Source organism: Anomaloglossus baeobatrachus, chromosome 2, assembly GCF_048569485.1.
Source record: "Anomaloglossus baeobatrachus isolate aAnoBae1 chromosome 2, aAnoBae1.hap1, whole genome shotgun sequence".
NCBI lineage: Eukaryota > Metazoa > Chordata > Amphibia > Anura > Aromobatidae > Anomaloglossus > Anomaloglossus baeobatrachus.
In genome coordinates, this window is record NC_134354.1 from 227,825,863 (window position 1) to 227,842,339 (window position 16,477).

General features: G+C 42.2%; 1 protein-coding gene across 1 annotated transcript in view; it reads right to left on the bottom strand.

The window, feature by feature from the left end:
- Positions 1–2,790: 2,790 nt before the first annotated feature.
- LRRN2 (leucine rich repeat neuronal 2) overlaps positions 2,791–16,477 on the bottom strand; it is a 65,833-nt gene continuing 52,146 nt past the window's right edge. The window contains exon 2 of the mRNA XM_075335661.1: positions 2,791–5,918. Within this exon, the coding sequence (XP_075191776.1) occupies positions 3,651–5,759 (2,109 nt within the window). The 5' untranslated portion in view covers positions 5,760–5,918 and the 3' untranslated portion in view covers positions 2,791–3,650. The remainder of the gene's footprint in view (positions 5,919–16,477) is intronic.

The following is a 16,477-nucleotide window of genomic DNA, read 5'->3' on the forward strand; positions in this document are numbered from 1 at the left end:
AGCACGCGGGCTCATGTCTGTTCCACACGGAGGCACAGGCCAATGGCTGAACACGTGCGTGCACATATAACCATTGATTTTAATGGGTATACGTGTGCCTGTGTCTCCGGTACATGCGGGAACGGACCTAGCACGTACCGGAAGCACGTGCGTGTGAAGGGGGCCTTAAGCTATGTGCACACATTGTGCCTCATTCTGAGGCTTTATGGCATTTGATCTATGTAATCGAGGAACGTCGTAGGAACCGCTGGACTTTGTCGGATCTGGGAACTTTGCTTTCTAATAAATTGGTGAACAAGAGACAGTGTCTTGTTTTTATTTCTCTCTTTTAATGTCTTTCAAGTTTCCATTTGTGGACTACATTGGATTGCTGGACTACTTCGGAATCCCTGAACTTGATAAAGTATACATACAACGCAAATTTTTCCAGCTTACATGCACAAACTTAAATGCATTTTATTGGGATTTTATGTGATATACCAACACAAAGTAGCAAATATTTGTGAAGTGTAAAGGAAATAATACATTTTTTTAAAGAATATTTTAACAATATTAATCTAAAAATTGTGAGGTGCATTTGTATTCAGCCTCTTGTAGTCTGACACCCCTAAATAAAAGCCTGTGCGATTTATTTCCTCAAGAAGTTGCCTAATTAAAGGGTACTTTACACGCTGTGATTTCGCTAGCGAGATCGCTAGCGAGTGTACCCGCCCCCGTCGGTTGTGCATCACGGGCACATCGCTGCCCATGGCGCACAACATCACTAGGAACAGTCACATATACTTACCTGCCTAACGACGTCAATGTGACTGGTGAACCGCCTCCTTTCTAAGGGGGCGGTTCGTTCGGCCTCATAGCGACGTCACTAAGCATCCGCCCAATAGAAGTAGAGGGGCGGAGATGAGCGGGCAGGTAAGGAGATGTTCCTCGTTCTTGAAGTGTCACACATAGCGATGTGTGCTGCCACAGGAACGATGAACAACATCGCTACTGACCAGACAACGATTTTTGGTAAGGGAACGACGTCTCACAGACCAACGATTTTTACCTCTTTTGCGGTCGTTTAAGGTCGCACATAGGTGTCACATGCTGCGATGTCGCTAACAACGCCGGATGTGCGTCACAAACACCGTGACCCCGACGATATTTCGTTAGCGATGTCGCAGCGTGTAAATGGCCCTTAATACATTGAGTCCATCTGTGTGTATGTGTTCTCAGTATAACTATAGCTGTTCTGTTATAGGATTACTTGAGAATATTAGGGATTAATCACCATCATGAAAACCAAGGAACACACCAGACAGGTCAGGAATAAAGTTATGGAGAAGTGTAAAGCAGGGTTAGGTTATATAAAAAAGCCCAAGCTCTGAACATCTAACGGAGCACTGTTCAATCCATCATCCAAAAATAAAAGAAGAATGGCCCAACTTTAAACTAACCATGACATGGTCATTCACCTAAACTGACAGCCAAAGGAAGGAAAGCGCTAATCAGAGAAGCAGCCAAGAGGTCCTTGGTCAGTCTGGAGGAGCTGCAGAAATGCACAGCTCAGGTGGGAGAATCTGTCCATGGCACAACTATTACTGGTATAGTCTCCAAATATGGCCTTTATGAAAAAGTGGCAAGAAAAAAGCCATTTTTGAAAGCAGGCCATAGAAGTCCAATTTGTAGTTTGTGAAAATCCATGCAGGGGACACAGCTAGCATGTGTAAAAAGGTTCTCTGGTCAGGGGTGAGCAAAGTATATCTTTTTGGCTAGATGCAAAAATGTTATGTGTTGTACAAAACTAACACTGCACATCACTCTGAAAACACCATCCCCACTGTCAAAAATGATGGTGACAGCATCATGCTGCGGGGATGCTTTTCTTTACAAAGGACAGGGAAGCTGGTAAGTGTTGATGGGAAGATGGCTGGAGCAAAATACAGGGCAACTATGAAGGAAAACCTGTAAGAGTCTGCAAAACACTTGAGAATGTTGAATTGGTTCACCTTGCACCAGGACAACGACACTAAACATACTGCCAGAGCTACAATGGATGGTTTATATCAAAGCATATTTATGTGTTTGAATGGCCCAATGACAGTTCAGATCTAAATCCCTCTGAAAATTTGCCAACACTTGAAAATTGCTGTTCACCGTCCATCCAATCTCTCTGAGCTACAGCTATTTGCAAAGAGGAATGGGTAAAAATGTCAGCCTCCGGGTGTACAAAGCTGGTGGAGATGTACCCCAAAAGAATTGCAGAAATAATTGTCGAGAAAGATGATCCTACAAAGTATTGATTCAGGAGGGCTAAAAACATATGCAAGTCAGAATTTTCAGATTTTGATTTTTAAAATATTTAGATCATGTGTTTTCTTTACACTTCAGAAATACTTGCTACTTTGTGTTGGTATATCACATAAAATCGCAATAAAATGCATTTAGGTTTGTGGGTGTAACGTGAAAAAATTTGTTAAAGTTCACAGGGAAGGAATAGTTTTTGAAGGCATTGCAAGATTTCCTAATATATATCCTGGTAGAGCCTTATTTATTCTCCAGGAAACCGGAATCATTAACAGAAATGTTTACTAGGTTAAAGTTATTGATAGACAAAACTGAATTTTCAAGTTCTCAATGAAGTTTACATTTTTTATATTTTTAACTTTATTATATTAATAAAAGAACTTTACTGAGAACGCAAATTACAAATTATAACTGTCTTACCCTGCTAGAAATCAGATCTATGTACCATTCTTTTTACTACGCAATAAGTACACAGGAAATATTTCAAACACAGCAGTCCAGTTATTTTTGCTGCTTAGAGCTTTATTATAACAATCACGATTGTACATATTCGTTGGGAAAGGATTTAAAGAGGAGTCTTGCTGCCTTTGATTATAAAGTCCAAGATTCCTTCCCGATCCAGTGACAGTTAAAGCCAAGGTGACCCTAAACCTTCCCCATTTCTTGGAATCAGATGGATTTGAAAGGTGGGGCTGGCCTTGCTTTTGAAATGTAGGTTTACTGTTTTGTTCTTCAAACAATTTTCAGTAGTTTTGCATGGGCTACAGTACTCCATAGAAAATTAGTAAAATAATAACCCAGTGTATGGTGGCCCTGATGCTTCAGGACTCCAAGAAATGTCCTAGAATTTCAAGTGTATGTATCCGCACAGCAATTGATTCACAGCATAGTGTAGCATATACATAACTATACACCTTTTGTATCATTTAGTGATTTAACAAGATGTTAGGTTTTTACTCTCTTTACAAATATGTGTATTAGCTGCAAGAGTGATATTTGAACCTACTGAGCGTGTCCTTCCATGCTTGTAAAATGTTTGCGTATGTTTTCGTTTCCTTAATTTTTATATTACATCTTTTATTCTTTGCAGGTGAACTTTGACACTTTCTTCATTTGTGCAGCTACACATTTGTGTGAGTGTGCACTGGGTTTTCACATTTCCTGGTACATAAATGTTCTTGAATATTAGTCTGCACAGTTTTATTCTACGAACATCTTTGTGCCCACCTGTCAATTTTGTCTCTTTGCCTGTCTGCCTGTGTTCTTTAAGGCATTCTCTCACTTTTAGATCCCTTCCAAGGCACTACACTCCAAAGTCTATCTGGGAAAGTCTCTGAAACAACTTAGGCAAAAGTTCATCATTAGCACAAAGGAGTAGCTGGCACATTAATGCCTGACAAATTGTCTTCTTTTTTGTTCTGATTCCATTGGTGTATGACTGGAGGGTAAATCACTCTGCCAGAGAGAGACCATGGCGAAGAAGGGTCTGATCTGCCACCTGGACGATATCGGGCAAGTAACCCAATCACAACTAGTAATGAGCAGAATGCTAGTGCAGTTAGTGCTTTTTGTCCTCTATGTCTGTAACCTGGGCCAGTCTCCCTAGTCCTGGCACTAGCACAAGCTGTTCTCACTCTGCCCCCAAGAATGGAAACACGTAGGCATACCCTGCATTCTTCTCCTGGAAGCAGTCTTGTGACATTGTATGAATTCAGGCCAACAGGAAGCCTTGCACGTTCAACACTGGCACCAGGTGTTAGGCAACTCCAACGCAGGCTGCATCCAAGTGCATTAAGAGGTGGAACCCAAGACAGCAATAAATGACGCTCACCTACTTCTCCAACATGAAGTTGGACAGGATCATCTCTAACTGGGTATAGTTGGTTGACCATGAGATGAATACTCTTGTAATCTGCTCCTACCAAATTCTGTGCTACACAGGTATACACCCCAGCATGAGCTGATGACACCACCTGTATTTCAAGTGTTCCTTCTTCTTGTACTTTATATCCTCCCCAGTTTGCAGACACCCCTAGCCTCTCTCCAGAAGGGGTAACCCAATATATTTGTGGCTCTGGCTCTGCGAGTGCTCGGCAGTGTAAGGTTATGCTTTGTCCACTAGATGCCCGAACACGAGGTGAAAAACTTGGTACTGGAATAAGGGGAAGACACCTGTCACTCATCTCTCGAAAAGGGACTGATTTTAACTGTGTGCGCCTTAATTCTGGTGGCTCAGCACATAGTGTTGATTGAGGTTCCATAAAACGGACATGTGAGGCTGTGGCATTGACCCAACGGATAACACAATCACATCTCAGAGGATTTCCATGCATAGCAATTTCCTGCAAGTTTGGCAGTGACTCTACAGTTTCTCTGTGTAAAGAGCTCAGAGCATTGTTATTCAGCATTAGTGTTTCCATGCGTGGCAGTTTCTGGAAAGCCCTGGGATGGATGAAAGAAAGCTTAGGATTGTTAGTGACTTCTAACTTGGTCAGTTCTGGCAGGTTCACTAATGCTAGCTCATCAATAGAAACTAGCTCTTCCATGCTGTTTAATCCAAGTTCTTTTAACTGAGCCATATTTTCAAAGTCTTTTTGCTGTATTCTACTGAGTGGATTTTTGTTCAAATCCAAAAACTTCAGGCTTGGCACCCTTTGTAAAGCACCTTTTGGTACTCTGATTAATCTGTTATCATACAAGGAAAGACTTTCCAAGTTAAGTAATCCTTCTAAGGCAAAGTCTGATATGTCCTTCAACCCCATACCTGCCAGAACAAGGCTACGTAAATTAGAAAGGGCCTTAAAGTTCATGTCTAGTATTGAACTTACTTTATTGCCACCAACCATTAAGACCTCAAGGGATGGCATTTCTTTAAACCATTGGTTATTCAGTCTGGTCAGTAGGTTTGAGTTCAGATGAAGACGAAGTAAACGTTGCAAACCAGAAAATGCTTGGGGAGATATGTAATTCAACTGATTGTGATTTAAGTACAATTCTTCAAGACTCTCGAGTCCAGAAAAGCTATGGTCTGGTAAGTTTTCCAATTGGTTTTCTTCAAGGTGGAGGCTTACGAGTTTTGGTAGGTGCCTAGCATTAAAGTCTCTAATATGGGAGAAACTGTTCTGAGACAAGTCCAGTTCTGTCAGGTTTTCCAGGTAACCTAATTCTTGCTGCTCCAGACGTGCAATATTGTTGCTCTGCAGGAGAAGTGTATGAGTTCCGGCTGGTAGAGAATTTGGGACAGCTGTGTCAAAGAGATCATTGCAGTCCACAGTATTGGCTTCTCTGTAAGCTGACCTTGGGGTGTACCATGGGCGTATCTGACAGACACACTGTGATGGACACTGCACCTTCCAAGGCACAGCAGGGATGCCTGCTAGAGCTGAGGATGCCCAAAACAGGATTAGTTTGACCACAAGAAGTCTCATCCTGCAGCCAGGAGAAGGATAATCAAAATTCATTTTCCACATAGATCAAGCGTACAAATTAAATTTGATTACAGAAAGTGAGGCAGCAGATGCATCCAGAATACTTGTGTGTCAGCTAGGACCACCCATGAACACCAAGCTGCTGGGGTCTTCCTCTTGATAGCAAAAGCATTGCTTAGACAATCCAACATTTGATGAGATCTGTGTAGACAAGAGATCATTGTTAGAAGTGAACATGCAGAAATAAGATTCAGCACATTGTATGTATAGTTAGATTACTGACCACCTTTTCTGTTCACGATGATCACTTTTCCCACCACCTGCTCCTTTCGTATGCACACGTCTTTACTTTTATGTGCTTTCACCTTTTCTATCTCCCTCCTTCCCAAGTGTTTTTTTTTCTATTCTCCATCTTCTCTTCCCTATGCATCGCCCCCACAGGCTGAGCCTTTTCTTCATGGCCCTTTTCTTTCCAGAGAGCCTCTCACTTGTCACCATGGTGACGGACCAAGTATTAGACACGTTCAGTTTGGCCAGATATTGTGCTGGCCTCAAAAGGAAAGTGCTGAGAAAAAAAGGAGTTTGTGAGATCTAAAAATGGCTGAAATAGGGGTTTATTATTTTAGTTGCTGCTTTACACAAAATGTATAATGCTGATAGATTCTTTTTGCCTCAAGATTATTCTGACTGAATATGTCCTCAACTCTGTTTTTTCCATGCTCATCCAACTGTCTGATAGCGAAAACCTCCACATGGGTGCTAAATAGGACCAGAAACCTAAACCTTGTGTAAAAAGTACAATACTCTCACAGAACATTATCATACATGTGAATAATTGACTCAAGTCAAAATTTAAGCTCTAAGGCCTGTGGTGATGTGCTTTTGTGCATTGTATCCCATAGTGAAAGAGGTCTAGTTTGGCGCATATGGGGGCATGCTCCTGGTTAAAGCTGCGTTGTGGCGATATGACCACCGTTGAGTCTTGCACCTAGTTTTTAAATTCATTATTAACCCTGGAACGCGCAACCATAGAAATCTACCTACCATAGAAAACAATCAACCTAGCAGGCCTGCGAAGCCCCAGGTATGCGTTCTAGGGTTAAAGGGTTATTCCCATCTCCAGGATCCTACCCAATATGTTGTAGATGTAATAATAATATTAACAAATACCTCCAATTAGAAATGTAGTATAGTTATCCTGATTAGCTATGTATCTTACCTCATGTGCAGGGCATTGCTGCTTGGGTATCCATGGTTGTGTCCAATCATATTTTCACAGTTAATTAGTTGCTTGAAGTTTAACCATGGATACCTAAGCTGCAATGCCCTACACATGAGAGACAGGAGAACTATACATTTCTAAGTGAAGGTATGTGCTAATATTATTATAACTACTACATATTGGGATAGAATCTTGGAGATAGGAATACCCCTTTAACATCCTTTTAAAATACAGAGTACTTTTCCATGATATGGACCCCACTGCCATCTCTAACCTAGTGTATGTGTGCTCCTTGTTGGGTTATAATGTGCCTAAGCCTCTCACTTTTTCCATTATCCAGAAGCCTTCCTTACACTAATGAGTGAAGAATTGTAACAGGCAACAATAATTGGGGAGAGTATCAGTCACAAAAGGGATGGGAGCCAGCTATCAGTCTGTCACTATGGTTATGGAGATAGCTGGGGCCATATGGCTCATAGACTGGCCCTCAGGTTAGGGGACCCTAGCTTTCCCTGATCTCAGAGTTACCTTTGAAGGTGAGGATGTTTCAGCCGCCTTCCTGGCCTTGCTCCTGAACAGCAGTGATCTTAGACTTCCTACCCCAGGAGAGGACAAGGACAGGAGTGTGGTGAAACAGCAGAGATAGACAAACGGGAATACAAAACTCGGTCTCAGAGCGCGCTCACATAGAGGCATAAGACAATAAGAGGTAAGGCTGAAAATAAGAACAGGGAGGAAACAACCACAAGCCAACGGGAGAACTCCACAACAACTACAAGCTCCACGCAATATAATCACCAGCAGGACTGGGACACAACAGCACACAGATCAACACAGCAATAAACTATAGTCAGTATGGGTAGACAGATTCCTCCATCTTAAAAAAACAGGGAGCAAATGTGATAGGTTCCAACAACATGTGATCCCAGAGGTAACCAGCAGGCTAGCCTTGCAGAAATTAACTCTTGCTAGCCTGAGCATGAATGAGCACACCGCTGGTCTATGCCCGAGCCTGCCTGTGTAACTCAAAAACACCATAGAAACCATACGGTGGAGAATCAAAATCTGAAATAAGAACAGCATCTGATGCCGCCATGACAATATTCGAGTTTTGAACAAAACTCCATGTGATACAGTCTCAGGGAAGACCAAACTACCCATCAGTAGTGTGGCAGTCTTGAAACCACCCATCATTGGCATGGGGAGAGCATTATTGGTGACCTTTGTGACATTCTGGGAGCATTTGTCACCCCTCTTCCTCTACCTCACTGTGTGATTTGCCCAGGTGAGGATAGGTGCTAGGACATTCCTGGTGCTTTGCTGCGATTGTGGCAGTCTGTTTATTCAGCACAACCAAGGGGATTGCCCGGGCTTAAGGATGCTGTGTAGCAAGCTGATGATACATTGTAACACACAGGGGAGCACACAGACATTACTTTGAGGATGGCAGTGGCGTCACAATAATAATAATAATAATAATAATAATAATAAAAAAAATCAAATACTGCTATTTGGCAAACATTATTGCAGAATATTCACACAACCTTGCTTGAAACAATTTTGCTTGAAATTTTGTTAAGCTAGAGTCAATTCCTACATTACTACCCTATTCCTAGAAGCATAAGTAGAATTTATAGGGCCTCATAGTGAAGTAAGGAATCGACCCTTTACCTTATAATGAACTGTAGCATTATTATTATTATTATTTGTTATTATTAATGATATAATATTATAGCATCATTTACTCCATGGCGCTTTACATGAAGTAGTGGTAACAGCAGTAAAACTACTTTTATTTAGCCCAGTTTAGGCCACACAGTTTATAACTTTGAGCATGCGCTAAATAATTAAAGCAAGGGGATCTCACACTAATTGAACCAAATATACAGCCATAACATGCTTGTGTAAAAGAGGCTTTTATGTGAATCCCCACCTTTTATTATCATGTTTTTAGGCAAAAAAACATATCTTTGTAGTGGTCCTAGCTTTTATTTTTCTGCTACAATAGAAATATACTATAAATATACTATGGTAAAATCTGTAGTCGTCACTAAAGGGAGTCAGGAAAATTTCTGCCTTAAAGGTGTTGTCCTGTGAAAAGTTATCTCCTATCCACAGGATAATTGATAACTTATTGATTGGTGAGGGTCTTACCAATAGATTCTGCAGCAATTGGCAGAACAGGGAACTTTTATCCCTGATGGCGCACTTTATTCCCTTTAGAATGGATAGGTAGTGCACATCCTTGACCTCCCCTCCTTCATTCCCTGTGGATCTGCTAAGTGCTGTACACTGCTTTGTCCAGCAGCCCCTTAGAGAATTCATGGAATGGAGGTTTGGCATCCGACCAATGGCTTCATTTTGTAACAAGGATAAATGTCCAGTTCCCAGCAGTTGGACCCCAACTAATCAGTAAATTGTCATCTATACTTTGGCTAGTTATTCACTACAATGGTAAAATGGATTTACAGCATATGATAGCTGTGGTAAAGTAAGCCAAGACCAGTAAGGGAGTCTGTGTTGGCAATGAAGTAGATAAGATGAGTGTTGATGAGTTGTGATGAGCAAGTACTACCATGCTCAGGTGCTAGGTGCTTGGTACTTGGAAATGAACAGATCATATGCTCAGATGGGCAAGACTTGAGTACCGAATATAATATATAGTAGATAGAAGTAAATAGGAAACACAATCATTTTACAGGAAGATCTTCCAGAAAAATCTGACTTACATTATACTTGGTACTTGAGTCTAGCCTGTCCGAATGTCTAACCTGCTCATTTCGAGTATTGAGCACCCAAACATTTAATTTTCTGGAAAAATGCTTGAGTTTCCCATTGACTTCCATTAAACATGGTACTTGAGTCTAGCCTGTCTGAGCATCCGACCTGCTCATTTTGAGTATTGAGCACCTGAGCATGTAATTTTCTGGAAAAATGATTGAGTTTCCCATTGATTTCCATTATACTTGATACTCGAGTTTAGCCTCTCAAAGTATCCGACCTGCTTGTTTTGAGTACCTAGCACCAGAGCATGGTAGTGCTCGCTCATCACTATTGATAAGCTAAGTGAATATTTATTTTTTCTTTTATTCACATTCCTTGCTTTTACATATTTTTAAAATCATGGATGTATTCTCATGTTCTTAAATTGCTTAGTTAGCTAGTTCAACAGAGTGAAAATAAAAAGTTGGCAATTTACTTGCTTTTTCTATCTGCTTTCATTCTCCTGCTGTGAGAGCTTTTATCTTACAAAGTATGCAACTTATTGCGAAGGCGCTCAGTGACCAAAGCCTGGCCAAGCGTGCACTGTACTTACATTCCAGGAGAGGAGTTAACTCCTGAAATACCAGTCGGCTTTTTCCAGCCCATTGATTTCTACACAAAAGTTAGCTGCTCTTTTCCTCCCCGTACCTCTCAGCTCCTGACAACGTTCCTTTCAGTCCTGCATAATCACAATCCTGTCACCCAGCTTTGGCAATTTCAAGAGCAGTTCTCCTAATCCCATCTCCCATTTTCCTGACCTGTTTGTTCAAATGTGCTGTTATCTCTATATGCAAATATAATGGTATGAGTGTTGGTCCAGAACAAACCCTATCAGACCCCTAATGTGTTGTAGCAGGATGAAGCTGCTGACCAGAACTGTCACTCAAGGAAGCAAGCAACCAGGAAATAAGGAGACTGCAAAACTGTGAGCTGCTCAAGAGACAACTTGGAGTTAGACCCACGCGTGACCGTGTGGTAAGTACGTGTGTGCGCTTTTCTACACGGACGACATGTCCGTTTTTGGCCGGCAGCACGCAGGCACGGACCCGCTTTAGTCTATGGGTCCGTGCCTGCACGTACCACACACGGAGTATGTCCGTGTTCAGCACGTTTCGTGCGTGTGCGTTTTTACACTAGCGATCTTTTCTTTCGTTTTTTTTTAAATTAAATTCAGTATACTTACCTTTTTTTCTGCTGTTCTCAGTCATACTTACATTGGCGCTCGTTTTTTTTCTTCCCCCGGCTCATACCGCTCCCCGATCACCAGCGCGGCGAGGAACAGCTGTGCAGAGAATACGCGGCAACAATTACTTTGAATATGCCGGCCGCTCATTAATCAATCTCGTATTCCCTGCTTTCCCCACCCACAGACGCCTGTGATTGGTTGCAGTCAGACACGCCCCCCACGCTGAGTGACAGCTGTCTCACTGCACCCAATCACAGAAGCCGGTGGGTGTGTCTATACTGTGCAGTAAAATAAATAAATAAATAATTTAAAAAAACGGCGTGCGGTCCCCCGATTTTAATACCAGCCAGATGAAGCCATACGGCTGAAGGCTGGTATTCTCAGGATGGGGAGCCCCACGTTATGGGGAGACCCCCAGCCTAACAATATCAGTCAGCAGCCGCCCAGAATTGCCGCATACATTATATGCGACAGTTTTGGGACTGTACCCGGCTCTTCCCGATTTGCCCTGGTGCGTTGGCAAATCGGGGTAATAAGGAGTTTTTGGCAGCCCATAGCTGCCAATAAGTCCTAGATTAATCATGTCAGGCGTCTCCCCGAGATACCTTCCATGATTAATCTGTAAATTACAGTAAATAAACACACACACCCGAACAATCCTTTATTAGAAAAAAAAACACTAACAAATTGCCTTTTTCACCAATTTAATAAGCCCAAAAAAGCCCTCCACGTCCGGCGTACTCCAGGATGGTCCAGCGTCGCATCCAGCTCTGCTGCATGAAGGTGACCGGAGCTGCAGAAGACACCGCCGCTCCTGTCAGCTCCACGCAGCTAATGAAGAGAATAGCGCGATCAGCTGTATTCAGCGTTGGCCGCGAGTAACCTCAGTGACAGCTCAGCTGATCGCACTACTCACCTCAGTTGCTACGTGGAGCTGACAGGAGCGGCGGTGTCTTCTGCTGCTCCGGTCACCTTCATGCAGCAGAGCTGGAAGCGACGCTGGACCATCCTGGATAACGCCGGACATGGAGGGCTTTTGCAGGCTGATTAAATTGTGAACAAGGCAATTTGTTAGTGTTTTTTTTTTCTAATAAAGGATTGTTCGGGTGTGTGTGTTTATTTACTGTAATTTACAGATTAATCATGGAAGGTATCTCGGGGAGACGCCTGACATGATTAATCTAGGACTTATTGGCAGCTATAGGCTGCCAAAAACTCCTTATTACCCTGATTTGCCAACGCACCAGGGCAAATCGGGAAGAGTCGGGTACAGTCCCAGAACTGTCGCATATAATGTATGCGGCAATTCTGGGCGGCTGCTGACTGATATTGTTAGGCTGGGGGGCTCCCCATAATGTGGGGCTCCCTATCCTGAGAATACCAGCCTTCAGCCGTATGGCTTTATCTGGCTGGTATTAAAATTGGGGGGGACCGCACGCCGTTTTTTTTTAATTATTTATTTATTTTACTGCACAGTATATACACGCCCACCGGCTGCTGTGATTGGGTGCAGTGAGACAGCTGTCACTGAGCGGGGGGGGCGTGTCTAACTGCAACCAATCACAGGCGTCTGTGGGTGGGGAAAGCAGGGAATACGAGATTGAATAATGAGCGGTCGGCATATTCAAAGTAATTGTTGCCGCGTATTCTCTGCACAGCTGTTCCTCGTCGCGCTGGTGATCGAGGAGCAGTAAGTATGAGAGAGGGCTGCTCACTTTAGTCACTCGGGGGATTAGCGGTCACTGGTGAATCCTTCACAGGTGACCGCTAATCAGTACGCGGCACACAGACAGAGCCGCGGCATGACAATGAAGTCGTGTGAAGTTCACCCGAGTTCATTCTCATCGCGCAACTCTGTTTGCTGTCAGCCGACATGTATCAACGACATTGTGCAACACACAAACGGACATTCCACGTACACATACATGGGCATTTTACACACAAACACGGACATTTTACACGTACACATGGCTTGCATATGCCATCACACGGATGCCATACGTACCGGAGAAACGCCCCAAAAAAACGGAACACGGACCCGAAAAACAGACCGTGTCACACGGACTTTTTTTTGCGGAAGTGTGTTTTAGGCCTAAAGAGGAGTAAACATCCTCTGGTGGTAGCTGTAGGTAGTTAGCAAATTAAATTATTAATATGTATCTAAAAAGGGGCTTTGAAGCTCTGCTCAAAAAAATAGGGATTCAACCACTACAATGGTGTTAGGAAATGAGACAGTACAGAAGTTTTTACTTAAAGATTCAAAATGGTATTCCAGGGTAGACATTCACAAGCAGCAGTATGAGAGATTGACAGTGGTTTCATAACACATCATGCCCTTCCCAAAAATAAATAAAAATGAGATGGTCCCTCAGCCCACTATTACAGCTACAGTTATGTCCATTCTATAACATGAAAATCATCTCCACAAAGCCGCACTGTCACCTTTGATTATCACATCAGACTAAAAAATGCCCAGTGTGAGTTAAACTGTGGAGAGGGATGAACGGGGGATTCTATTTTGAACAAAGGAAATACCAAAAATATGGGAAGAATTTATTAGTTCAATGGATTGTTGAATAAAATGAACCAGGGCCGCAAAGTACAGCACTACGTTCAGAAAATGTGGGCTGCTAATTGCAATAATGTGTACATAATTTCTGATCTTGCTGCAGATCTAAAAAAAAAAAAATTCTAAAAGGTCATTTAATAATCCCACCAATAAATTAATGAAAATTTAAGTGCAGAATTCCAGCTGCATATTATCAAAGGGCAACAAGAAAATGTATGCCTAAAGAAAGCACTGAAGTCTACCACAATCCAGACCATTCAATCAGCCTGGCATAATTTGCCGGTGTCGAAGCCCTCACTACTGTATTGTCTTGTAAGAAAGAGAGAAAGAGGCATCTGCATGAAAAGCCACCTCCTTCTCCAGACTGAAGCATAGAGCAGAGGTAATTTATAACCCCTGCAGTGTCAGCATCAGCACTTAATACCCAGCAATGAGGGGGGAAGGAGTATCACACAAAATATGAAAGATCTTAGAAGAGAGTATCAAAGGTCGGGGAGGGAAACAAGAGCTAGGTAAAGGCAGATAGAAAACAAATGAACGTTACAAAAAGGAAAAGGAGGGAGGAATAACAAACATGAAGTAGCCTTGGAATAGTAAAATATGGAATATCTAGAGATCACACATTGCAAAGCACAGATGTACTAGGATTACAACATAAGCCAAGGGGGAGCTAGGCAGAATAAAGCTAAATAATGGCACTTCATAAAACATTCCAGAACTTTGTAGCTATTCCTAAATATACATAATTTAATTTGTGGATTTATTCTAACAGCTTCTAACCTTCATTTAAAGTTATCACCCCCCAACAATCTTGAGCTCTGAAATGTAGTACATTGCTCTTATAGAGACTGGGTGGTTCGGTGGCGCGGATACTGCACTCTGTTCTCAGAATTGGTGTTGAGTCTCAGCAGTCAAACACACACCGACCTGCAAGTTATTACAGTTGGGCAAATATTGCAATATTTGGGTTCTGATTAGAATATTCGAATACCGAGTACTATTTCAGTTTTTTTCGTCTAACGAATAATGAATCTAATTGAAGTCAATGGGGAAGCCAAGCATTTTTCAGGGAAATCTTCAAGAAAAATCCCCGGGTTTCCCAGTGACTTGCATCAGATTCATTCATGATGAAAACTAGAATAGTACTCGGTATTCGAATCAGAACCCAAATTTTCACTATTTGCCAATCTGTAGTTATTCTCTATCCTTAGGAGAGGCCAATATCAGTAAATACTTGCACTGCCCAATAATAATTCTGCTGTATCATTTATTACAACTTTGCGTTGTGGTGTTCCTCTGTGATCACCACTGGTAATTGATACATAGATTCACAAGTATTTTCGCGGTGTCTGTGCAGTGTATTCCTTCCTATTCACACACTGTTCGATCAGCTATAACAGTGTCAGACCATGTAAGCGCACAGCCTGTTTTTGTGAAGGAAAGTTATTTCCTTCAGTTTGCAATTTCTTCAAACAATTGTAGCATTAATGAAGGAGGTACATCACAATGCTTAAAGGGGAATTAAGACTAAATTGCAAATCTGTACACAAGCCATAGACAAAATTTACACTGCAAAAATACTGGTTCTAAAATCCAAAGTGGATCTAAGTGAAATCTGAGTGTGAGCCGTCATTGTAAAGAGACTGAACCGTAAGCTGAATCTTGATGGAATTAGATAGCACCTTTTTATGTAACTGTAAACAGGTCCGAGCAAAAAGAAAAGTTCACCAGTGGTTTGAAGCTCTAAAAATGAGGCTAGGGCCATAACGGTGACATTTCTCATGCATTGCAAGTCGCAACATCACATCTTATGTTTTCACATGGTGTCAAATCACAACCTGCAGCTATGACACAACGGCTCTAATGTTTCCAAATGACTTGGAATTTCTATTGCAAGTCTCAAGTATCCCACTTGATATAGCCTTCAATGCAAGTCGCCTATAAATTAGTCGTGCAACAGCAAATCACAGTCAAGTTGCACAGATGTTTTTGCCAAATGATTTTGCTATTGTGCGACAAATGTCGCCGTGAAGCCCTAACCTTGACAAACTAATGGATATCCACCTTCCAGCGCCCTGCTGAATTCACCCAATCCTCTCCATGGATTATGCTGACATAAGAGTAGATGTCACTTTTGCACCACCAATTACAGGCTGCAGTGGTCAGGGGAGATGAGCAGTATATCATCGGCTGGTTATCTGATGACGTACTGCTCATAACACCTCACCATTGTGGCCAATCACAGTCCGTAGTCCTGCTGCTGATGGAATGGGAGAAATAAAGGAACATCCTAGTGGTCTTCCCGGGGTGCCATTCATAGTCTGTAGACCCTATTTGCAGTTTATAGTCTTTCAATTGGATGTAATGTAATTACTAAGGATGAGTGAGCTCTACCATGCTTGATTGCTCGGTACAGATAACAAGCAGTTGGATGCTCAGATGGGCACGACTCAAGTACCTGAGTATAATGGAAGTCAAAGGGGAACTCGAACATTTTTTTGCAAGAAGTGTTCCTGGAAAGATGCTTGAGTTCCCTATTAACTTCCAATATACTCATGTACTCAAGTAGAGCCCATCGGAGTGTCCTACTACTAGTTATGAGTACCGAGCACCCGAGCATGGTAGTGCTCGCTCATCATTAGTAATTATCACCAATATATAATAGAATGAGAAATTTTAACCCCTTCCGGACTGCATCACATATAGAGTATGTAGTGCAGCTACCATTGTGCAGTCTACGGAGCTGCCATATATATTTAGAGTCCCCCTTCCTGTGGCGACTGCGGATTCTAGCTTTAGGATATGTCAAGATATGACTGTAGCTAACATGATGATGGGTGCCATCATCAGGAGCATATCAGTTCAGGTGGCAATGGTGATACCCGCACAAGGCTGTTTATTTCTATCAGACTTGTACTTACTTATATGTTGGAGGCTGGGATTTTCCTAAACCTCTTAAGGCCCCTTTACACACTGAGACTTTCTAGCGATCCCACCAGCGATCCCGACCTGGTCGGGAT